This window comes from Phodopus roborovskii, unplaced genomic scaffold, assembly GCF_943737965.1.
Source record: "Phodopus roborovskii unplaced genomic scaffold, PHOROB, whole genome shotgun sequence".
Taxonomy (NCBI): Eukaryota; Metazoa; Chordata; class Mammalia; order Rodentia; family Cricetidae; genus Phodopus; species Phodopus roborovskii.
The window spans coordinates 39,549,089-39,573,581 of record NW_026125295.1 but is presented as its reverse complement, the minus strand read 5'-3'; the positions used below and the strand labels follow the sequence as shown (position 1 = coordinate 39,573,581).

General features: G+C 38.4%; 1 protein-coding gene across 1 annotated transcript in view; it reads right to left on the bottom strand.

Annotated features, from left to right (window-relative positions):
* Positions 1-693: 693 nt before the first annotated feature.
* Col12a1 (collagen type XII alpha 1 chain) overlaps positions 694-24,493 on the bottom strand; it is a 116,662-nt gene continuing 92,862 nt past the window's right edge. The window contains exons 52-66 of the mRNA XM_051173230.1: positions 21,875-22,024; positions 19,544-19,621; positions 17,831-17,917; positions 16,718-16,771; positions 16,138-16,233; positions 15,280-15,333; positions 14,677-14,730; positions 11,517-11,570; positions 10,144-10,215; positions 7,151-7,186; positions 6,980-7,046; positions 6,077-6,265; positions 5,110-5,178; positions 3,806-3,976; positions 694-1,704 (exon numbers count right to left, since the gene is read on the bottom strand). Of these exons, the coding sequence (XP_051029187.1) occupies positions 1,529-1,704; positions 3,806-3,976; positions 5,110-5,178; positions 6,077-6,265; positions 6,980-7,046; positions 7,151-7,186; positions 10,144-10,215; positions 11,517-11,570; positions 14,677-14,730; positions 15,280-15,333; positions 16,138-16,233; positions 16,718-16,771; positions 17,831-17,917; positions 19,544-19,621; positions 21,875-22,024 (1,407 nt within the window). The 3' untranslated portion in view covers positions 694-1,528. The remainder of the gene's footprint in view (positions 1,705-3,805; positions 3,977-5,109; positions 5,179-6,076; positions 6,266-6,979; positions 7,047-7,150; positions 7,187-10,143; positions 10,216-11,516; positions 11,571-14,676; positions 14,731-15,279; positions 15,334-16,137; positions 16,234-16,717; positions 16,772-17,830; positions 17,918-19,543; positions 19,622-21,874; positions 22,025-24,493) is intronic.

Genomic DNA, 24,493 nt, shown 5'->3' with positions numbered 1-24,493 from the left:
AGTAGATGAGGGCTCCATGAAGGTAGATAATGAGTCGTTGATCTCATTATCAGGAAAGGGCATTTATGGTAGCCTTTCCACTGTTGCTCAAATTATCAGTTGGAGTCAGTCTTGTAGGTCTCTGAACATTTCTCTAGGTTCAGTTTTCTCTTCAAACCTATAATGGCTCCCTCTTTTGTGGTCTCTCTCTCTCTTCTCTCTTCTCTCTTCTATTCCTCCCCTGACTCAATCTTCCTAGTCCCCTTCTCTTTCCTCTCCTCCCCTTCTCTTTCTCCTAATTCCCTTTTAAGTAGAAAAGAAGAGTTTACATAAATTAAAATTTTCCATTATGGAATTTTCCTTTTCTCAATTAAATTTGCTATTGGGCAAACTATAGGAAAGTAATTAAATGCATACAAAGTTGTGTGGGTTGTAGATTATTTGGTTGTTTGGGGTCTCCTAGGATACCTCAATATTTTTCCACCAGCCCACACATCCTCTACATTCCTAAAAAAAAAACCTTTGGAATCTACCAGATTTTTAAGGCTCTCACCAATCTCTTCAATGACTTCACCATAGCATTAAAAGAAATCTAAAGTTATAATTTAATAGTATTAGTAAGATCTGTAACCATATCCACAGATATGAATTTGTTTGTTGTAACAACCATTTGAGCATCCCAAAAGGCCCTTCAAAGAAAATGAATATGCAGTGTCATATTTTCAGTAGTTTTATTGAAAAATGCCTCTTTTGTTTCAGAAATAAATAATATAAGGCAGTGAAATTCACAATCTGCAGTTAAAATGTAAAAGCAGCAATTCTATGTTCATAGTCTTGCAGACATTTCCAACTGCTTGAATAACTAAGAAACATGTTCTGCAAAAAGTTCATTGTAAATATACAACACAAACATGCATTTCCATTTCTGCAGAACAATCTGCAATTTGGCATAAATGTTAGTGTGTCAAAACAAGGACGTCTACAGCGATTACAGCGATATGGAACAGTATCCAGTTGATACAATAACTTCAGCTATGTGGCAGAAGGTCTGTGGTTGTTAAGAGGCTTAAGATTGTGTGCTCTAATTCATAATAGAAGGGAGGAAAGGGGGTGAAACACTGGAGTGGGCTGGTGCTTCCCTCCATCTTGATTTTAGGAGAGGAATTACTGGAAATGAGATGTGACTGAATCACATATTAGTACTGAGAAATACTAAGGTGCTTTCCGAATACATAGCTGCCCTGGCTTCCAGGGCTTGCTGTTTAACCTACAAGTTTGACTGCCACAGCCTACCCTGCGTTTGTTCTCTCCTTGCAGCATCTGTGGACAGTGTGTGTTGTTGCAAGCATTTGAACAGCAAATGCATGAATGTCTACAGACTGTTGTGAGCTAGACTGCCTGGAGAAACAAAGTTCCCTACAGTCAGAAAGGAGCACTTGTGGGTGAAGCAACGTGAAGAAAACATCACAGAAAGGATGTATGCTGCCCTGCCTGACCTGTGAATCAGAATCCCAGCACCTCCCACCTCGATGAACCGGCCTTCTCAGGTTCACTGCCCAGGGCCTGGCTGCAGTGCACGCCGCCAAAGCATGTTGTCAGGGTGCTCCCATTCAGGCTCGTCTGCACCGTAGTCCTCCTCGTATTCTGCTGTCCTCTCAGGCTCCACAGGCACGATGAAGGGCTCACGATCAGGCAGATAGGCCCCACCCTCGGGCACATAAGGCTCTGTCCGATTCAACATTACAGTTATGGCATGGCTTGAAAGGTACACACACACACAGCAAAGGTTAAGTTGTCACCTGAGGCGACGTCACTCCAGTCTTAATCTCACAACCATAAATAGATGTGTTACAGTGGTCCAATTATTTCCAGGTGCATATGTGCAGAGAGAATTTGGTAATCAAATGGAGGAGGGGGCACACCTTCAAAGACCCAGCAGTAAATACAATCAATGGGCAAAACCTGGGAAGGATAAGAAATTGGTCCAAAAACTGTAAACACGGTTACTTGGGTAGGATTTCTGGCAAATCCCTAAATAACTGTTCACTCCTCACGTCAAAGAACAACTCAGAGAGCCGAGCACATGAAGAGCATTGGTGTCTAGAAACTGAACTCAGGTGGAAAGAAGCTGTCACTGGGAAATACACAGTCCACTGTCTTCAGTGGCTGTGTCTCACACAGAGTTACAGCCATTGGCTGAGGAACACCTGTGACTATATCCAAAAAGGAAGGAATGGTAATTTTTAAACTTTGGTTTGAAAAAATTGCAGTTAAAAAAAAAAAAGATGAGAGTACACACATGGGATACTGAGAAGTCACATGCCCTGAACTCACACATGTGCCAAAACTCAGACAGGCTGCTAGCAAGCAAGAAGGGAGCAGAATCCATTCGCTGTTATTACCGCAAAGAGCAAGCAACCAGCAGGCTTTGGTGCAGAAGCAAACCATTGAGTTGTTACAAAACTTGTTAGTGGATAGGTTCCCATCCAGATCATGTACAAGCCACAATTAGTTTATTATTTACATAGGACATTTCTCTTCGACCAGGTTAATTGTCTTTTGTAACATGGCGAATCTCTGCTGGTTAGTAGCTTATTAGGCATGTCCTTCACCGAGAAGTCTCCTTGTGGCTGTGTTTGAACTTTGAAAAAGATGGTTTTCTACATTACTGCTGGAAAGCATCAGGCTGACACCACTGCTTTTGTATCATTCGAGTTAGTATCCAGTCTCCACCCTCCTGTATGATGCCGACCCAGTTCATTAACCATATCTGCGGTGAGATTTCCATACAGACTCATTTTTCTAATAAGCACGTGCGCAAACATCTCAGAAACAGGATTTTCATGTATTCAAACTGTAAGCAGCACTGGAGACTTAGAAAATGTGTTAACCGGAACCTGAAACAGGTCAAAGGTGATAGTTTTTAAAAGTCGAATTACTATGCAAACTATATGTATACACACACACACACACACACACACACACACACACACACATCCATCTATGTAAATGTTAAAGTATATGTATATATCCATATATTTCCAGTTCACATATGCCATAAGGCAGTAATGATTTAAATTTGTTTTACAAAAAAATCAAATTATAATCTTATGAATGGGTTACATGGAACTATGCATTTGAATACATTATTACTTTCAATCATATAAAATCATGCCCATAAATATACAGATATATAGATATTTAGATATTCAACTACTCATGCACTATTTGCTAGTAGCATACCATGTCAAATGGCAGTATCGTTTTTAAACTTGCAAGATGCATGAGGATGCACTAATGAAAAGGCACCGGACCAACATGCCTCCCAAACCTCACATCCCCCAGTGTCAGATGCAAGAGACTTCTGCTGCCTACAACTGGGGAAGACTGGAATTTCATTAACAACCCTGGGAAGTGTTAAGTTCCATATTTGATCAATTCCATGGCTGGTGCAAGATGATGAATTATTTCAGCTGTCTGTACTATGCTATTATAGGTAAATTAGATTACTAAAATACTTTTCATATATATTTTATAACTGTATTTTTTGTTTATCTCTCTATCCCTTTAAGGGAAAAAACTCACAAAATGGTAACATTCATTTAATTCCCAGGAGAGTTTTGGAGAAGTTAATGATATGGTTTGGTAAATCCAGAAATGTAGTGAGGGAAAGTGGTTATCTAAATACTAATAGTAAAAGGTGTTTTGTGCTTTAGAAAACAATACTGTAGCATATTCAAAATACACAACTGAAGAAAGTTGACATCTCCACAAAATCCTTAACTCTGGCTTCCTTCAATCCTAGGGCTCTTTATTTAAGACATACCTGGATAGCCTTGCCCATTGTATGGGATGCTGGAACACTGGGATGAATCACAATATCCAGGAGGACCTGGGGGTCCACGGATACCTGAGTTTCCAGGACGACCAGGGGGACCAGGAGGGCCTCTTGATCCTGTAGACCCTGGTGGGCCCGTTCTGGATTCTCCTTGGGGACCTAGTGTGAAGTTAAAACAAACACCTGAAGCAGTCTCCAATACTCAAATGATTGACATCTCCAGTAACTTGAGATTAGACTACCATGATAAGAAAACAAGTCCGTAAGAAATTCCCAGTATGAACCAAAGAGCTTTCTTGTGATGAATTAATGCCAGCAATCCATTACTGTAGCAATTCCGTTTAAGAAAAACTGATTTAGCAAGAATTAAGCCAAGCTAAAATTATCTGTGAAGTCTCTTCTTTGCTCCCATTCTCACAGGGACAAGGATGCCTGGAATGGCTGCATCAGGAAGCCAAGTGAGTATCTGGTCCACATCCCCAGCATATATGAAGCAAGTAACAGTCTTTCTGGATAAAGTGGCACATAGTTATGATTAACATAAATGTAAAGTTTTAACCACAGAGCTGGCCTTGGATGCAAAGATCCAGAAACCTCATAAAGAGAAGAAAAATGTGGGGCAACAAAATGACTTGGTAAGTAAGAGTGCTTGCTGCCAAGCCTAAAAAAGGAGTTCAATCCCCAGGACCCCATATGCTGGACAAAGAGAACCAAATCCTATAAGTTGTCCTCTAGCACCTACATGTACACCATAGAATACACACACAAATAATTAGATGATATATAAATAGATATTTAGGCAGACATTCAGGCAGGCAGACAGATATTTAGACAAACAGAGGATTATTAATCTTTAAATAAAAGAAAAAAATTTATTTTCAGCGTGGTCAAAACAACTGGACAGCTATTGTTTTCTTGAAACATGAGCAAATGTAAATGAAAATTTGTGTCAAGTCTTTTAATTTTTCTCTCTCTAATAATTCCATGTTGAAGAATACTAGAAAAAGCAAATAAAAACAACAATGACAAAAACCAAACCAAAATAAACAAACAAACAAAAAACCATACAGAAAGTCCCTATAAAACAAAGTAACCCTTTTTTAGGTCAGAGACAGTCATGCCTTCAAATACTGAAGCTGTGACAAACACCTAACAGAGCTTGTTCTTCAACGAAGAGAACATCCAAACCCAACTTCTTGCTAAAAGGCCACCATATTTGTATAAAGTTGATGCTATGAAGTTTCCTGTCACACTTCACAGACTTTCCCAATCTGATCTCCTAACAAGCCTACCTGGGGGTCCAGGCAGCCCTCGGGGTCCTGGAGACCCAATGCCCCTTTCACCTTTCTCTCCAGGCAAACCTACAAAAAGATAAAAAAAGGAAAAGCATGGGAAAATTTTAGCTGGAAACATGATTTTCCATCTTAAATAATAATAATTCAAGTAACTTATTTCTGTAGTGAAAACAGAACCTAATTTCTCCCAGAAGTTTACTCCTTAAGCCAAATTCTTTCTAGACATTTGTGTAATTCCAGATTCATGGCCAAGAAACAAATCTGGCTGAAAGTCAGAGGGGAATTATTTGAAGGATGCAGATATGCCCAATATATTGTCAGATAGTAATTAAAAACACAGATCTTAGAAAAGGCCCTTCGGGTAGACTTTAAGAGCTGTGTGTGCACAGCACTGACACCATCAGATAGCAGGGTTGTATAACTCTTAATCTGGCATTCACTGTTCTGAAACATCTGGAAGCAGGAAAAAATTTATTTCTCTCCCCCCACTTTCAATTTCATTTATCTACCATGAAATTAAAGTCGAACAAATATCTAGAACCAGTGTCAGGCCTTGAATGAAGGAATAGAAAGAATTTGGACCTAAACCACTGGGCTGCTAAATGTCCTCGGTTGCTGCTCAGTTCTTGCCACAGTCACAACACTTAGTCAGGTCTGAGGCCTGAGTCCTTCTGCCAAGGCACTACTTTCTGCTAGAGCCACAAGAAAAATCAGTGGACAGAAATGTCTGCACTGAAATCTGCTGAAAACAACATCTGTTTTCTCACACCCCTATCACCGGGATACAGACCTGTGACCTGCAGATTACTAAAGAGGAAGGTGGCTCCCAGACAGCTTGTCTGGACTTTTCCAAATAACACTGAAGTGGTTTGCCAAATTCTGCCTTCCAAATGCTTTCAACTGTCCCCAATTCCGTCATGTGCAAGCTCTTCTGCTATCTCTGTGTAAAGCCAGAAAGACCCACCTCGTTCACCAGGGGCTCCCTGCATGCCTGGTGTGCCAGGAAATCCTGGTCGCCCCCCAGGCCCTGGTTCTCCTCTGGTTCCAGCACTGCCAGGGGGCCCTGGGGGACCTGGTGGGCCAGGCTGGTTGCGACTTGAGTGGTAGTCATTTGGAATCTGATTGAGCATCTGATTGAATCTGCTCATCTGACCTGTAAATAGGAAGACTTGTTAGAAGGAAACCCAGGAAGGGAGGGGTGAGATTGGGAAGTGAAGCTTTCTCTTAGCATCTAAGGAAACCCACCTCCTTCTTTCTTCTCTCCAGGGTGTATTCTAATTGGTACCAACAATAAAAGCAAAGCACATTGGCCTCCCAGCATAAAGTGACCCTTGATCAATGGTTATTTTTCACAAAATATTCAACTCAAACCGTAAACTTTATTGTGAATGTAAGAGTTATCAAAGTATGGTGAGGCTTGGAAACACACTGCCTTTCACTGTGCTGAATGACACCTAAAAGAGAACCTTTTTAAATTAGGACAGTGTGTCACTTTTCTAGGTACCTAAGACAATGAAGCTCAGGTTTCAGTACAAATGAGAACTTTTGTAAGTGTACATTGAAAAATATATTATTTCTGGGCCTTATTTCCAAGCACAATTATTCACTGGGTTTAGAACATGATCAAAGAACTCTCATTTCCAACAAGAAAATTAGGCAATTTTAAGGGATGTGTTCTTCGGGATTATGCTGTGAGAAGCACTGACTAAATTTCAGAAGGAGAACCCTGAGTTCATGGCTAGCCTGCACTCTATGTGAGTTAAGTTCTGTATTTTTCCCAGGATAATTTTTAAAGCCATTCAAATGGTAAACAATAAATTACCACTTATTAGTTGTTTACAGATTTAAATGCTAAACAATAAATTACCACTTATTAGTTGTTCGCAGACTTGTCTTGCAACTGCTCGCATCATGTTCTGAGAAGCAATGTCCCCCTAGGTAATTAAATTTTAAAAAATTAAAATATTATTTCTATAACTTCAGATGTCAACATTTAATGCTTGAAATAAAATTAAGTCAAATTTTAAGAAATACATACCCTATCACCTTTTTCTCCTTTTAACCCAGATTGACCCTGAAACAGAGGAATTTCATACTTTAGAAACAGGAAGATGTGGTCTAAAACAGCAGTTCTTAATCATGGGTCACAACCCCTATGGGATTCAAATGACCCTTTCACAGGGGTCACCTAAGAACATCAGAAAACACAGATGTTTCCATTATGATTCATAACAGTAGCAAAATTACTTTTATGAAGCAGCAACAAAAATATTTTTATGATGGGTTCACCACAATATGAGGAACTGTGGTAAAATGACACAGCATTAGAAAGGTTGAGAATCACTGATTCAAAATTATGCATGGACAGGAAGGACAATAGAGAGGTCAGAGTCTATTGTCTGATAAGCCAGCAGAATGGTGCATCACACTTAGAACCTTGCCACTAACATTTTTCTTTTCTATAAAAATAATATAATCCCCTACCAAATAGGTTCCTTCCAAAGCCTTGTTCAGGTGTGAATTTTAGAACAATTACAAAATCTATGTGCCATTTACCACATAGGCTTGCAACTGAAATATGTAAACTAGAACTCAAACTGCACTTGAACTATCACACTTCAAGTTACCCATGGTTATTCAGCTCAGCTGTTTATTGTGGGATATCAAAAAGCTTGACAGCCATTCACTTCTAGTAAGAACTAGTGGGCTTTCTGTCAGCAACCTAGATAATGATGTAGTTCCTTCTTCCTTCAGTTAGTCTTTGTGCATTGGGTGAAAGAGAAAAAAAAAAAAAAAAACGGGTGCTTCTCCTTCTGAATTGGTCTCACACCCAAACAACCACATAATCTTTATCATACTTAATCAGAGGTCCCTCCCTGTCCAGGAGAGCTCTTTTGAAGGAACTTCTTATCTGTCAGTAGTATCTTTTGAAACTGCCAACTGAGGGAACATCCAAGTCATTAACAAATCTGATGTTGAGAATATGGTTCCAGCTAAACCAACTTGTACTTTTCCCATGAAAACCACTGTAGTTCAAATCAAGGCTTAGTGTAACTATTCCAATATCCTCTTAACTGACCTCCCTACTTTCTGTTGTTGCTCTTAGTAGCCTATTTTCAATACAGATGCCAAAATAGTATTTTTAAAGAAAAATTAGATGCTCTCAGAGCTTTTTTGCTCTGAAACATGAGGTCCAAACACATGTATAGTGAATTATAATTATTGTAAGAAAAACTTATGCTTGGCTTTCTCATTACCAAAAGTATTATATTTTGTGGGAATGCTAATACTGAATATGCAGCTTTGTGCAAACTGCAGTTATTATTTTTTTATTTCTTGCTCTTTCAAAATGTTTCTGATTTACCTTTTCAAGTTATTCCTAGTCTACATTGCTTGTTTAAATTTTTTGAGAAATTGATACATGAGTATGTCATAACTACCCTTTCAGCTCCCCCTAACTCCTTTCATTACTCCCCCTCAATTATTTCTCTCCCTCTTTCTCTTTCTCTCTCTCTCTCCTGAGTTAATTTAGGTCTGACCACTTGGTATTAGAAAACCTTTCAGGGTCTCATCTCTAAAGAAAACTAAGCTCCCCTCTCTCATCAGACCATTAACTGCCTTTAGTTCATCATCTAGGTGTGAGGCCTTGTAATATCTCCTCCATATATGTTGGCATGTCAATTGGGTTTGCCTTATGCTATCTTGTTTAGACAAGCATATCATTAAGAGACCATGGGAATATTTTCCCTGTCATCTTTTCCATGATCTTGTAGAAGCATCTTTACTACCAGTTTCTAGCAATCACATCTCAAGTAAAAACCATGGAAATGTTTGAGCCTCTCCTTGCATAGATTAGCAATACCCTTGCCCCACACTAATGCAAAATTAACCATGAATGGCATGAAGCTCAATAGTTACTTCAAATACTTCAGCTAGAAGGTACTAATTCAAATTCAGCTAGAAGGTACTAATTCAAAAGTAGTGATAGGTATAATACTATTGTAATTCTTATTTCTAACTAAACATACAAATGAGAAGAGATAAATCAGATATATATTGGGAAAGGACTGCATTAGGAAAGTAAAATAACCAACTTAAGTTTGGCTTCTGATTTATTTGTTTGCCCTAAGTGTTGAACCCATAGCCTTGTACATTGTAGGCAAGCACTATACTACTTAGCCTAGTGAATGATTTAGTTTGCATGTACACATGTGTGGTGAGGCCATCTGAGTATAAATATGTAGGTGTATGTGTGCCATTACACACGTGTGGAGGTCTGAGGACAGCCTTGGGTGTTCACCCTCAACTCCCATGTTGTTTGAAACGAATTCTCTTTGCTTTTTTTCCACTGTGGATGGCAGACATCTTGCCCGAGCACTCCTCCCATTTCATCCTCCCTTCTCTCTGTGGGAACACTGGGATAGCAGATAATTATACATGTCCAGCTTTTTATACATGTTCTGGAGATTCAAACTTAGATCTTTATATTTGCATGACTAGCATTTCTATCCACTAAGCCATCTCCACAGGCCCCAATAAATACTTTTGACACTGATCTAATGTTCCAGCATCCTCAGCTATGGAGCACAAAACAAATGATGCAGCTGGCTAGTGCTATCTGCTGAAGGGTTAACACTACTAAACCGAGGAGGTAGCCGCCCTGCACTCTGATCATGTATTTTTATGTCTTAAACAGCATACCATTTATAAATAAAAAGAATGGTTTTGCTGAGCCAGCTCTGAAGCTCTGAGTGTTTATACAGTGCAAAAATATGTGTCTTGGCTCGTAATCCCTTCCTCCTTTTAAAGAAACCCAAGGACCGCAATTTCATCCCAGGAAATTATAGCAACCCAGCAGTGGAAAAAAGGCTTCAGAACTATTCCCAAGTCAAATCTGTGAGTTTATCGTTTCAGCAGAGGTTCCAAATACATTTATGGCTGAGATAACCTATCTATGCACAGACTTAGCGTTCTCATTATCTGTGTCCACAACAGAATGGAAGTCGGTAGACATGCAAGGCATCTACTTACTGGTCTGCCATGATCTCCAGGTTTTCCTGGTTTCCCACTTGGCCCTGTGACTCCTGGAGAGCCTGGGGTTCCCTACAATTACAGACCAAGAAAGGAAAGGTTATGACGAGGGCAAAATCCTAGCTACAGTAACTAAAGAATTGCAGCCAGGTTTAAAAACTTGTAAAAGAAGCAGAATATCATTACACGGTAAGGAAGAGGGCAGCCTCAATTTAAAATAACATGGGTTATGGGCAATCTTGGAATTTCAGTTTAAGAACAATGGGGAAATTACATGCACACATATAACCAGTTTCACAATTTCTAGACTACAATCTCAGTAACTTTTTACAAAGCATATTTACAGAAAGAAACTCCTATTTCTTTAGGTTATTTCTGTAACAAAAATAAAAATAAAAGTTCCAATAGATAGGGATGGAAACTTTGGCTAGAAGGGAGATAAAAAGTGGCTAGGTTTATCATAGTTTGGCCATGCTTCTGGCATCTGTAGAGGAGTCTAGAAATCACTTCTTCCTCAGGGACATTCACCAGGCTCCAAGTCTCTCCATCCTATCAGCACTCTGCAACCCAGCAAAACCACAAGAATTTCTTGCTGTTGATTTTAAGTCAACTTTCAGGCAGTTCCACCATGTATCTACTGGACTATTTATAATATAATATCCAATACATCATATTCTAAAGACTACCATTTCTGTTAAACGGAATCATAAGATTTTATCAAAATAGCTCTCCATCAATTTATGCAAAAACCTGAGCTCTGCAGTAGACTTGGGTTAAATAATTAACCCTAAAAACATATGTATAAAAAATAAGTAATAAAACATATGTTCTGGACTCTCCAAATCCTGCCATAAAGATGGGGCACAGCCACTGTCCATATCTCACTGTGACCTCCCCTATGGGCATTTCTACTCTAAGAAGTTGCAGAATCTCATGTCTTCAGCATCTTCTTCACAACTCATAAGAAGACCCTTTGTTTAAGTTGCTCATAAGACCCACTTCCCGAGAATGATTGGTGGTTGCTCATTAATAATGTCCTTAACATTTAAATGTCATGAGCTCTGGATTCAGGAAGGAGCCCCTGAAGTCCTGAACATAACCATTCAATAAAGAGGAAAACCATGAGACTAACTAGCTAGTGGCCAAGATAGTCTGAGATATTTCTCAAACATAACTTGTTTAAGCATCTGTATTTTGACAAGTGTTTTCTCTAGCACATTTTGATTTATAAAAATAAAACCAAACAGCTTATATAACAATACACCCAACAGCACAGATGGAGGGTAACTCAAATCAGGTTTTCTCACTAGCAAAATGGGAACAAAGGAATACTGAAGACCATATGGAAACAGTGTAACCCACTCAGCTCTTACCGGGGGCCCAGGTGGGCCTCTCGGTCCCATGGCACCATCTTTTCCAGTGAAACCCTGTGTAAGAATGAAATCACAATTACAAATTAGGAAGAAAATGAACATGAACAAGTTAGGGGTAAAAGGGTCATAAGAAGGATTTGGTGTTTGGTAGGTATGGATTCAACTCATTTCAATACATTTACTGAGTAATTAGTTCCTATGCTCAACCATTTGTATAGTTACAAGTAAAACCATTCTAAATGTCAAACTAATCTTTTTTCAGGGAAGGCAGACTCTAGTTTTGACTGCAGTAAGAATGTAAAGAAGGGCTAAGAGATATTGACTCTGTCCACTAAGCAGTTGCTCTCTGAAAGAGGCAACAATGTACTAACTGCCCTACACCCTAAGAGCAAAGGATGATTTCCATTCTCACAACTAGCATTAAAACTCTCTCTGTTCATCAGCAGGGCCAAGCTGTGTCAGTGTGAGCATCAAGGAAGGGCAGGGTGCACCTCTCTACGGGGCTGCCCTTTGGCTCTCTTGTCCACACTGATGAGCTCTTCCTCTCTGTACAGTGCCAAATGACCTCTGCGTGCAGTGAGTCACCCTGCTACCTAGTCAGCTTTTGTTCCCAAAAACAGATCTCTGAAAGCCAGCTGAGGACTTGTGAGTCAGTTTGCTGTTTATGTTTGTGGCATTCCTCTGTCAGAAATGATTTTTGTCCCATTTTCTGCAGAGAATAAGGATGATTAGTACCAGGCATGGCGGCTACATGACTGTATTGCCAGCATTTGGGAGGTTGAGACAGGAGGATTGCTGTGAGTTCCCAGCCAGCCCAGTTTTTGAAAATAAACATGAGAAAATGATTATTTTGTCTGCAACCATTCAGTGTCCATATTTCTTAGTCTACTGACTTCACAACACCAGAAACTTGAAAAGTTTCATTTAAAGGAGTTTTAAAATACTCTATATCCCATCCCCTCCTCCAAAATAATAATAAAAAAATCTTTTCAGAAACTTAAAGGGCTAAACTTTCAGGCTGCTTTCCAAAGGACCTAGGCCTGCTTAACACAAACCAGACTCTGAGTCCATCTGATACAAAACCAATATTACTTCTGAGAGCCACTTAAGAAACAAAAATGTTCCAGTAGTTTTGCTGAGACAGTTGGAATGGCATCTCTTCCATCTAAAGATATCCAAATGCTACCTAGTATGCTCCATCTCATTTTTAGTGAATACTATATTTTGGATAATCTAGTCATGCTTGGGACTTTGAAGAAATAGTTCTAAATTTTGGATGAGGAATATTTAGTCTTATAGTCCTTAACAGAGAGGTTATCTTGAGCCACCTGCAGACCATCAGGCTTCAACTTTTAGTTACACTTCCAGTTGTAAGCAGGCAGCTGTTATGTTCCTTGCAATGGTGTTATAATAGACTAATGATCATTTTTTATAAGTATGTATATTAGATACAAGCATCTGGGGTTCTTCTGTTGTTTTTCCTTTCAGAATAAATCAAGACAGTCACATGTCCTGGTGCTCCTACAGAACCTTAATCTTTGGCTTCATGTTCCCCCTATTTCCCTATGAGTTCCTGTTGCTTTCTTTTTTCTACTTCTTTTCTTTTCTTTTTTTTTTCTTTTTGTTGTTGTTGTTGTTGGCCAAGATCCCTACACCCATAGTCTCCCTCACTGTCTAAAAGTGCTTCTGTCCTTCTCCCTCTGTGTACCTTCTTTTAGCCTCAGAGACAGCTTACTAAACAACAGGCAGGTGGATGGAGGGAGCTGTGGTAGGAGGGAATGAGTTCTTATAACTTTTCCTCATTTTCATCCTGGGAGACCAGAATAGATGCAGCACAATTATGAACATGGATTAAGGTTTCAGAGAGAAAATGTTCAGGTCCTCCCAACCCTCATCTTTCTGGGTACAGAGACAACAGCAGTGGCTGCCTGATTGCCTGTAGCTGGGAAGTCAACCTCAGGACCCCACCACCTCCATCTGAAGTACATACTGGGATGGGTTGTGATGTGTAGAGCTAGACCACAGCAGAAGTTTAGCCCCACTGTCACTTTCTGGGTGGCATACTTGGTTTGTTGTTGTTGTTTTGGGAAGGAAGATGTTACCTTTGTAGTCTCTCACTGTAGTTCTTTATTAGAAAATAAAGCTTTTGCCATATTGCCCAGAGTGCCAGTCTCAAAAGAAGCTAAAGAACATGTATGTTAGTTAGTACAGTCTCCAAATTCCTTATCAGGGTCTAGGGCTTGCTCTTTGACATTTTCCTTTCAAATGTAAACGGAAGCATGGAAACAGAGCTCAGGAGCACATCGTCTACTATTTTGAGTTATCTTGGTCAATCATTGCTTCCACTGAGTAACACCTTTTTGCCAGTGATTACTTACAGATATTAAGGTTAGCAAATCACATGGTTACTGACAGCAGGTACAGCACTAACCCTTCCAGAGAAGGCTGATAGTCACAGTTTAGCCTGACTGATAGAGTGCAGACAATCCTCATGTTGTTGTTTAAACCATAAAATGCTGAAAAGCTGGAAGATTTGTGAGCTTTGAGCAATTCTAGCATCTCTAAATTCCTCTTACTAGAGCAAGTTTTGGTCTCTTATTGAAACAAATGTCTCCATGGCATTGGTGAATGAAGCATAAACACTATGTTCCCAAGGTTACCAATTAACCTACCTTGTTATTACCCTTAGTCAGGGACAAATTTGAATGCTGCCACAAACAGAGAAAATCCCTATTAAATACCAGCTCTTTGCACCCGCATCAACCTCAGAAGTCGCACTTGTCTTCTAAAGGTGTGTAGAGTTCCTTAGGACTAAAATGGAAATGCTATAAAAAGTTAAGGCTACTCTCCAAGTTATATAAAATCTGTCTCATGATAAAGATTTTAATTTTAGGATATAAAGAAATTCCTAAGTCTCCTGAATGTTTTTCTAATCAGTTAAAAATGATTTACTGGGATCTGAATCTAATACAACTTTAAAATTTCAAACACTTCCCCCAAAGTTCCATCATTGTTTAAGGGAACTCAGGATGGGTTTGATGCTGGATGGTCCACTGATACTATTTTGAAGCCTTCCACAAGATATGTGAACTCTACATCTCCAACCATGCAAAAAGGACTGTAAGGATTCTGTAATTAATATGTGTGGCCCAAAACTTACTCTGTCTCCTGGTGGTCCCATTGGTCCTGGTGGGCCAGGCAATCCTGGAGTTCCCTGTACAAAAGGGAGCAAACAGCTTGCAGTGAAATATTGTTTGTGTAGAAAATAATTATTAACACTCGGCAAGATGTTTTCAAAAGTACCAAGTGTTGGGGCTCTGAAAAGAAACAGAAGACCATGGCCAAACACAGTACCAGGCATATAGACAACAGTCAGCAAAGCAGTATCAGAGGTCATGTCAGAACTAAACAGTACACACATAGAACAGAGTGAGAATACAAGTCCAGTGAAGCACACATACAGGCTCCATTTTTCCCATTTTTTTAATTAAAATTCCATTTTCATATAATATATTCTGATTATGCTTTTCCCTTCTTCCAGCTCCTCCCATCACCCCACCCATCCACTAGACTCCATTTGCTCTCTCTGTCTCTGTCTCTCTCCCTCCACCTCCCTCTCCCTCTCTCTCTCCCTCTCTCCCTCTCTCTCTCTCTCTCTCTCTCTCTCTCTCTCTCTCTCTCTCTCTGAAACAAATTTGCAACCCTCAAAGACAACTTTGCAAACAACACACAACAGGTAAAAGGAGTAATTTGGAGAACTCACTGTCCGGCCAGGAAGCCCTGGTTCCCCTGCATCACCTTTCATTCCCTGGCGACCCTAGAGTGGACAGGGAGAAGATGGTTCTCAGGGATTATGGAGATTAAACTTAAAAGGAAGTCACTTTTGCACCTTCACCACTTCATAAGTTCAGTGTAAAGGTTCAGAGACAAGCACATAGGCCTGTCTTAAGGCAGATGAATAAACCAGTTTACTATTATTATTATTATTATTATTATTATTATTATTATTATTAGCATTCACTTTCTCCAGTAAATGCCATTCTGTAATTTCTACTTAATATTATAAGATGCCGTTATATAATTATAGGATAATATATATACTTTGAATGATATAGTTTAACAAAAGTGATATATGCATTACCTTTAGGAAGCTTTTTGAGAGATCAAATAAGTAGAAACATTTTTTTCTACAGTTATTTATTCCATATCCCATTACATATCTAAAATAGCATCCATCAGAGGAAACTGTCTGTGTAACTAGCCTGGAGAACATTTGAATATAGAATCACATAGAACTGCAGATAAGCCAGCCCCAAGTGGCTCATGGCTTTCATCTCAGCTACTCAGAAGACTGAATCAAGAGAATCATAAGTTCAAGTCCTGCACTGACCACAGAGTAATCTCAAGACCCCATCTTAAAACAAGAGTTTGCAAAGGTCTGGGGATATAGATAGATGACGGAGAGCTTGCATAACATCTCTGAGGCACTATAAACACTACTACCAAAAACAACTAAGTGGAAGGACAATAAAACAGTAAAGGAAAAACAAAAAAAGAACATTCCATTTAAATACATTGTTAACTCAACATTTCATTTACTATAGAAAGCTTGTATGCTTACCTGTTCTCCTGGAATGGAGAGTCCATTGGGTCCCTGGGGTCCTGGAGGACCCTGAGGGCCTGGAGGGCCTGTATCTCCACGGGGACCTGGAGGCCCCTAAAATATATGAGGAAAAGAGAGAAGGGATAGAGGGGAGGGAAGTGATGTAATACATTCCATTTCGAACATTCAGAAGTTTCTCTTCATAGACTGAAAGCATCATTGCTTGGTCTACATAAACATTTTGGGAATATATACTTGTATAAAACTGTGTTGATGATACTCATTCATCTCTTAACTACACATTTAAAAAGTGAAATATGTGATGAATTCTCAAGAACACTTAGATTTCAATAAAAGTTCTATTAAAAGTAGATGTAGACTTTGCAAAGTAAAAAGCATTATATAATATGTAGGGCATTCAAAGATTCCTCAAATTTCATTAGATTTAATTTATAACACTTGCTCATTTTGTCTGAAACCAAGGATAATGATGCAACCTGAGGTATACAAAACTAAGGTCAAATATCACCTCCAAGGAAACTTAAACAACTGGAATTCTACATACTGATAAATATTTGGAGTGATGAAATGTACTTACAACTGCACCATTGATGCCTCTCTCACCTCTGGGACCTTTTGCACCAGGTCCTCCCTAAAACATAACAACAGTGTGAGCATAAGGGAAATAGACATTGATATAGAAAAATAGTGTTTCAAGAAGGAATGCCATCCATAAAAGGTCACTACTTCCAATCTATTTATAAAATATTAAAGTAAAACTGCATGTCACAGCTAGCATGCAGCTCTGTGGCCAGTCACTTGCATATGTAAAGAAAGCCCTGGTTTGAGCCCCAGCATGGCTAAGAAATAAATTTGTTTCATACAAACACACAGGAAAATAGAACTTCAAAACTTTGCACATTCTTTGTTTCTTCTTGTTGTACTTATAGCAATTGAATAAAAAGAAAAATGTTTTTGAGAATTGTTTGAATTATATTCTCAAAGGGAAATAATCAAAAGAATTATATTCTTTGAGGAAAATATCCAAATCTCTCTAGATCTCAGAACATGAACTTCATATGCTATGTTCATGGTATGTTATGTCAGATGCATATGTTCTAGGTTCTAAGTGAGTTTTTTTATCAGCTTTCCAAATCATGGATCTATCCCATTCATACAAAAACTTTCAGGAGACATAAGACATTTCCAAGCTCTCGAATTTACAGATGGAAACCCAAACTTGTGTTTTTAAGAGAGAAGTCTTGAAGAGTGCCAATGTTGTTATCCCTGGGTGGCTAGATAAATGGGCCAAGCACTGGAATCAAATTATCTTTTTTAAAAATATTCTTATTACATTTGTATATTTATTCCACAGCACATGAGTGGAAGCCAGAGAACAACTTGCAAAATTTGGTTCTTGTACTCCACTATGTGGGTCCCAGGGATAAGACACAGGTCATTAGGCATAGCAATAATCCACTGACTCATCTTGACAGCTCCCAAATATTCTTTTTTGATTTACTCCATTCAGATCTCAAAATCTTTTATAAAGATGGCTGGAAGTTTAGCATATTCTATCATCAAAAGCACAAATGGACAAAAAGCATTTTATGGCCTCCATACTGACAAACAGGTGATCATTCCAAAGAACCCCATCCAAGAAAATTTCAAAACTAGACAATAATGACAGTAACTATTTTGGTTTCCTTACTGCAGGGCCTGGAGGGCCTGGAGGTCCAACGCTGTCCTGTGTACAGGTGCAAGCATTTGGAAGTGCAGGGCATTTTGCTTCATCTCTCTGAAATTTCGAAAGGATTATTTGCATATAAAGTTAGTGAGGAGTAGAAGGTGACATTCCAGCCACTAACCCTATTTACATACATGAGAATCTGTTTCCCAACTGGAAGAAATAACTGCTAGTTATCAACACTTATAAATGGTCTAACATTAGAATTTGCTCAGATGCTTTGTGCTTTGCTTGAGCAAACCATATGTAACAAAGTAATGCTAAGATTAGCAGGACCACAAGTAATTTAGCCCAATTTCCTTTAATCCCTGTTATTAAAAAAATGCTATCTATATATCTTAAACATCAACAAAACATAGTGCAAAGCCTTTTCTTTCCTTGGTTTCCAAGGCTCTCCCTATTCAGTAAACCAGCATGGGTGTCCTACTGTGTATCACTTTCCTAATTCACTTTCACTATGGCCAACACTGTCCCTTTATGTCACATTTCTCAGATAACTGGAGCACACTATGGGCCTTAGGGCTGGAGTATCTTCCTCATAGTTTTCTCCTTCACCTCACTGGGAATCTGCTTAACTCTCTTATTACCAACAGTGGATGGCACTTGCCATCACTACCCCTCTTTTCACCCCCACTATGCAGCATAACACAGATAACCCCTAGGTGTCTGGTGTATTTGTCCCAGGACATCCTGAAAACATCTAAACCTAAGGATACAAATATCTCTCATATAAAATGCTGCAGGTGTTGCATGTAGCCTAAATTCATCCTTCTGCATCCTTCAAATCTTATCAAGATTACATGATACAAAATAAGTACTATGAATAACTGTTACCTTATGATATTTAAGGAGTAATGGCAAGAAAAATGTTTGTGTGAGGTTGACAAATATCTCAAGAAAGCTAAAGCTACACATACACACACACATATATACATAAATAATTACATACTCATATATATATGTATATGTACATATATATATATATATATATATTCAGTAGATAAAGTGTTTTTGATATTTCCAGTCTATATTTGGTTGAATCCACAGATAAAAAGCCCAGAGCCATGGAGAAATAATATTAATTAATTTCTCTCATTGCCTTTCACAGAAACTCACTTTTTACCACTACAACCTTAGCATATTGAAGGGTTGATGGCTTATAATAAATGACCACCAAATATTTAATTTATCATTTGTCTAGCAGATGTATGCAGCTGTGCCTGCCAAAAGCCTAAACTTTATAACTATTTCCACCTATATATAACACAGATACACACATACACTCACATGTTTGTATGTATATGTGTATATATGTATGAATGTATGTAATCCTTCTATCAAAAGGTCCTTAGTAATTCAGAAAAGTGATATTTTTATTCAGTAAAAGCCTGTTAATCAGTAGGAAATCTGCAGTAAGTAGATTTATCGAACACATTGGCTGAGCATGACCTCCATGGCTGTTGTTGAATTTCCAGATATGGTCTTGTGCACACCTACTCTTCAAGCAAAGGGTCAGGTACCCTGACCTGTGCAGTGATAGCTAAAAAGCACACACACATTGCAATCATCCATGGGCTCCAACCTAGAGCTGTAGCTGATGAGTGCTAGTTCTTCTTGCAGACCATTTGCATCATAAGGGTCCTGGGGACAAGTAAAGCCAGGACAGGACTTACTCACCCTAGAGGGAATGTCACAACATCTGTCTCTGCTGGTCCACACTGGGCTGCAGACAATGTCAAAGCTCTGGATTTGGAACTGCAAACAACCAACAGTCACATAAGCTAAGCATGCGGGAACACATTTTAAACATTTTAATCTTTCCAACTTCAGGCAGATTCTCTCTAGAGCTTACACTCCTGAGAGCACTGTTGTGCTCATGTGGTAAGAAGTAAGAAAATATGTGCCTAAAACAGACAGTAATGGGGACTGAGTCTGCCAAGATCCTGTTCCTGATTCACTTGCTGAAAAGAAATGTTTGACTAAGTTATTTAGGAACATTGGCTTCTGTGTTTAAATTAATTTAAATACTACATATGTTTAAATCAATATTTAACAATGTGTCTTTTAGAAAAGTAACATTAAAGAAAGTTTTACCTTATTCTATAGTTGGTGATCTTCGCTTTCAAAATTATTGTCTAGAAATAAACTAATAATTTTATGACCCTCCATTGAACTATTTCAGTGAAGCACATGCCTTCTGTCTTTTTAGAATTTAGGATATAACTATTCAAACAAAGGAAAAGGGCTGTCTAGACACAGCCATTCTTTTAAAGGTCTGATGATTGTTTCCTCACTGAAGCCAGGAGGCTATGAGAAGAGAAAAGGCATTAACAACTCACCTAGCTATCAACTCCATAAACTACAATACCAACCTGCCAGCTGATCTCTGATAGGATTTCAGGTCTGCTCCATGAGAAGGAATTCAAACTGTAAACCAGTCAAAATACCCTTGACTGGTGAGGTCTGAGGCTCTAGAGGTGAACTTAATACAATTCTTAAATTGTCATGGGACTAATCTGCATTCTAAATATTTATAGACAACATTACCCCCAGCCTTAATCATAGAAGTTTCTTTTCACAGTGAATGGCAGTGGATGTAGAAAGAGATACATGGCTGCCAACAGTGCTGGGAATACATGGTGGTGAGTGTTTATTCCTGAATAATACATTTTTGGCACACGTTCTATGCCCACTTTTAGTCCTTCCCCCTCTCTACTGTTCAGGGGACATTACAGAATAGCAGGTGGAAAGAATGTAATATCTGGGAGGCAGGGAGACAAGCTATGAGATGCTGTCTTCTGAACATTACACAGACAATGCAGTCATCTCACAGTAAGTATGGTTGCACAAGGCTGAACCTGTCAACTGTCAACTGTCAACTGGGGATCAGCAAAAGGTTCATGAGGCCCCACTTCTCCCCCATTAGTTAGTAGCCACTGATAAATTCTGGGGGAAAGGAAGACACCATCTTCAGCTATGTAACTACTGATGAGTCCACAAGGTACAAATGGATAACTCTAAATCTATGTTCACACAGCCAATCTTGGTTAAACTCAGTGGGTCTCAAAAAAGGAGGCATTGGTGGTGCACCCCTTTAATACCAGCACTCAAGAGGCAGAAGCAGTCAGATCTCTGTGAGTGCAAGACCAGCCAGGTCTACAAGAGCTAGTTCCAGGACTGCCTCCAGAGTCACAGAGAAACCCTGTCCCCAAAAAAAACAAAAAAGGAAAGGAAGGAAGGAAGGAAGAAAGAAAGAAAGAGGGAAGAAAAGAAAGGGGGAGGGGAAATTTAAACTAATTGTTCCCATATTATAGCCAAAAAAAAACCTTCCCTTTCATATCTAAAAGAACATCTGGTCTACAGAAGAAAACCAAAATAATGACATTCAAAAGTAATAATAACAGAAGCCAAAACTGTTAGTTTCTAGGACAATGTTTGTTATTTGACTTTTAGGATATCTAATGAGCCTAGGATAGTGAAAGCTTGAGACTTAGTCTTCATTTCAGGATCACAACATAAATAGAGAGGCAATGAAACTTGAAATTAGGTTTCGGTTGACTGCACTGCCATGATATTCCTAAGTCAGACCTCTCTGTGAGTGACAAGCACAGCTAATTGTCATGGAGGCATCATGTCCAGTTGTACAAATTCAGGCAAACAATTATTTTTTAAAAAATGAACTATCTCGACCTTGCTGGATGTGTAGACAGTTATTTTCCTTGTTTCTTTCCCAGGATGGCCTTGTTTTAAGAGATTACGTGGTGTTTCTTGGTACATGGCTATCTTATTTTGACTTCAGTAGTAAAAATGTACATTTTCATGTTCTCTTGGTAGCAAGTTCTCTGAGTGTAATTTTTCCACACCTTCAACTGACTAATAAATGTGACAGTTTAAAACTCACTGAGGGAAATAAATAATAAATAAATAAAATTCACTAAGAGAGTTAGAACACACTGCATCAATCTTATTTACTACAAAGCACGAAACATCAAAAATACCATTACTTACTGTTGCTGATTTCCTCTCTCCTTTAAGAAGTTTTCCAAGAATTTCATAACCATCAGTTGTGATATTCCCAGATTCCTTGATGTCTTTTTCTACAATTTCATAGCAGTCAATATAAATCTTAACACTTTTTGAGGTCACTACAATATGGACCTAAAAAGATAGTTAATTTTCATTATGAAATTTCTATCAAAAAGTAAACTGACTTCTGCACATTATATACAACATTCTTTATAAATTGTTTCTTAAACCATTTTCAACCCAAGCCTAGAGTCTTGAGTTAAAAATTCAAGAACCCAGGTTTCAAATGATGTCATAAGAAACAGTACTAGCAACTCACTGCATTTCAGAGTCTATCATCCATATACATGGGCATAATTTCATAATTTCCCAATGTGTGCTGTCATTGAGACAATCAGAGAGGATGCAGTGCACGAAATAACTTCGTAAACTGTGAAGAATTATATGTGCATAGGTTTATTAAAAACTACTAATACATTTCACTCAGCACCAATGAGATGTAGACACCTTCTATTGATGGCGATTCTGATTTGTCCACCCTCCCATTCACAAATAAGCTGTATATCTCATAGCTCTCTGACATAGTTAAAGATAGCACACTATGTAGAGTCAAACCTGGAAGTCATCAGAAAGCAAGATCCATTTAAGCAAAGAAATGCATGTTAATTTACTGCATCTGCTACTGAATGTGGGGGCAGTACATTAAGAAGTCTATTAGTACAGAATGTTAGTGAAGCATTTGTATTGAAGCAAGTAAGAGAGTGGCTGTTGGGAACTGTTGGCCTCGGGTATGCTCATGAATTCCATTATCTCATCATAAATACTTAAGAATTGGTGATTACTAGAAAAGTTTGACAGAAAGTTAAAAAGGAGAGAAATAGTTCAAACTGCTGTGGAGCAGGTAGAGTAAGAAATTTTCCTAAAGTTTTATTTTAAAACTAAATATTTTTCTTACAAGGGTCACCACTAAAGCACTGGCTCATAACATCTATGATAAATAGGAATTGCATGTTTTTATATACAAGTGATTCATAGCTTGCTAAAAATAAAGTTTGAACATCTGTGAGATAGTCAGCTAATACTGAACTCAAGCATTTCTGGGATATTTAGTATCTAACAAATATTCAAACTTTTTTATGGGTCCTTAAATGAACAAGAACAAAAACAAACATTCACAGGGGTTATTTCAAAATCAAAACTATCTTAATTTATATAATTCAAAACACACTTGTCTTTCACTGTGAGCCATAAATCAGTACGTCCTAAGAACACACAAATATAATTTATTCAGTCATTTTACTGCATTCAAACTTATGCATAACTGCATTTCAACTTGGATTCTTCATCTGTAAATCACTGGCCCAAGAATTCAGATTATATTTGCTGCATTGGGCCTGAAGAAGATTGAGCCTCCTGTCAACCAAGCATGGATGGGGAGGGTTCACAAGACCAGAGCCTACCCTGCTTAATAGTTATTAGCTCCTAGTAGATGTGGGGTGGGGCACAGATATTGTCTTCAGTGTATACTACAAGTGAGTCCCCTAAGCCCCAAATTGATAGTTTGAAAGTCACCATCACACAGATGGCCCTGGTTTAACTCAATTGGTCTGAAGACAAAACACAAAGACATGACTGTGAAAAAAGAGCCTTGTAAAGAGGTGGGATCTGACGGAAGTGGGGGAGAAATAAAAGTAGGGTGAGAGGAGAAAATGCCCAAGTGCATTAAATGATATGTGAATTTTAGGGGAACCTCATTTATGAAATTCAGCTATGAATGTGGAAGAAGATCACAGGACCCCAACACTTGCTGCTGATCTATTGGCAACTAACAGATTTTGGAGAAGGGAAAGCATAATGTCCAAGTGTATACCTGCTGATTAACCCATTCTCTGGTGATTAGTTCTAAACTCAGGTCATATATATAGTCTGAGTTAAACTGTGGTGAGCACTAAACTAATCAAAAGTTAGTTAATATGGAAAAGAGATTCATAAAGCAGGGTGCTGACAGAAGGAACAAAAGAGGGTGGAAAAGGTAACCATAATATACATATACATATATATATATATATATATATATATATATATATATATTTGCCAATTGGCAAAAATGCATTAATGAAAGACAAAAAATAGAAGAACACAGTGAATTTTGGAAAAAGAGAGAGCCAGTGAGAAGAAAGAAATAAGAAAAATATGGACACTTCTCTAGAAAGACAAACAGTACAAGGAAGGTGATGCCAAGAAAATTTTATCTTGATTTGCAATAATTACAGATCTCTGAAAATACTGCCCTTTTGGCATAAATAAAATGATTTCCATGAAAGTTGAAACATGCAGCCCTAAATGGGATGTCTGCATCAAATCCCTCCCCTAAAGGCAGTAGAAGAGGAGACAGAAAGAGTTTAAGAGCCAGAAGGGATGGACATGGAGGTGAGGGAAGAACTGGGAGGAGCAGGGGAGAGAAACCCATAATCAGAATATAGTGTATGAAATAATCAATTTTAAATAAAATATTGAGATAAAATTCTCAAAGAACTAATATTTTTTAGTACAGAGGGAAAGAGAATCTAATTCATGAATTACATTCTATGGAAAGAAATT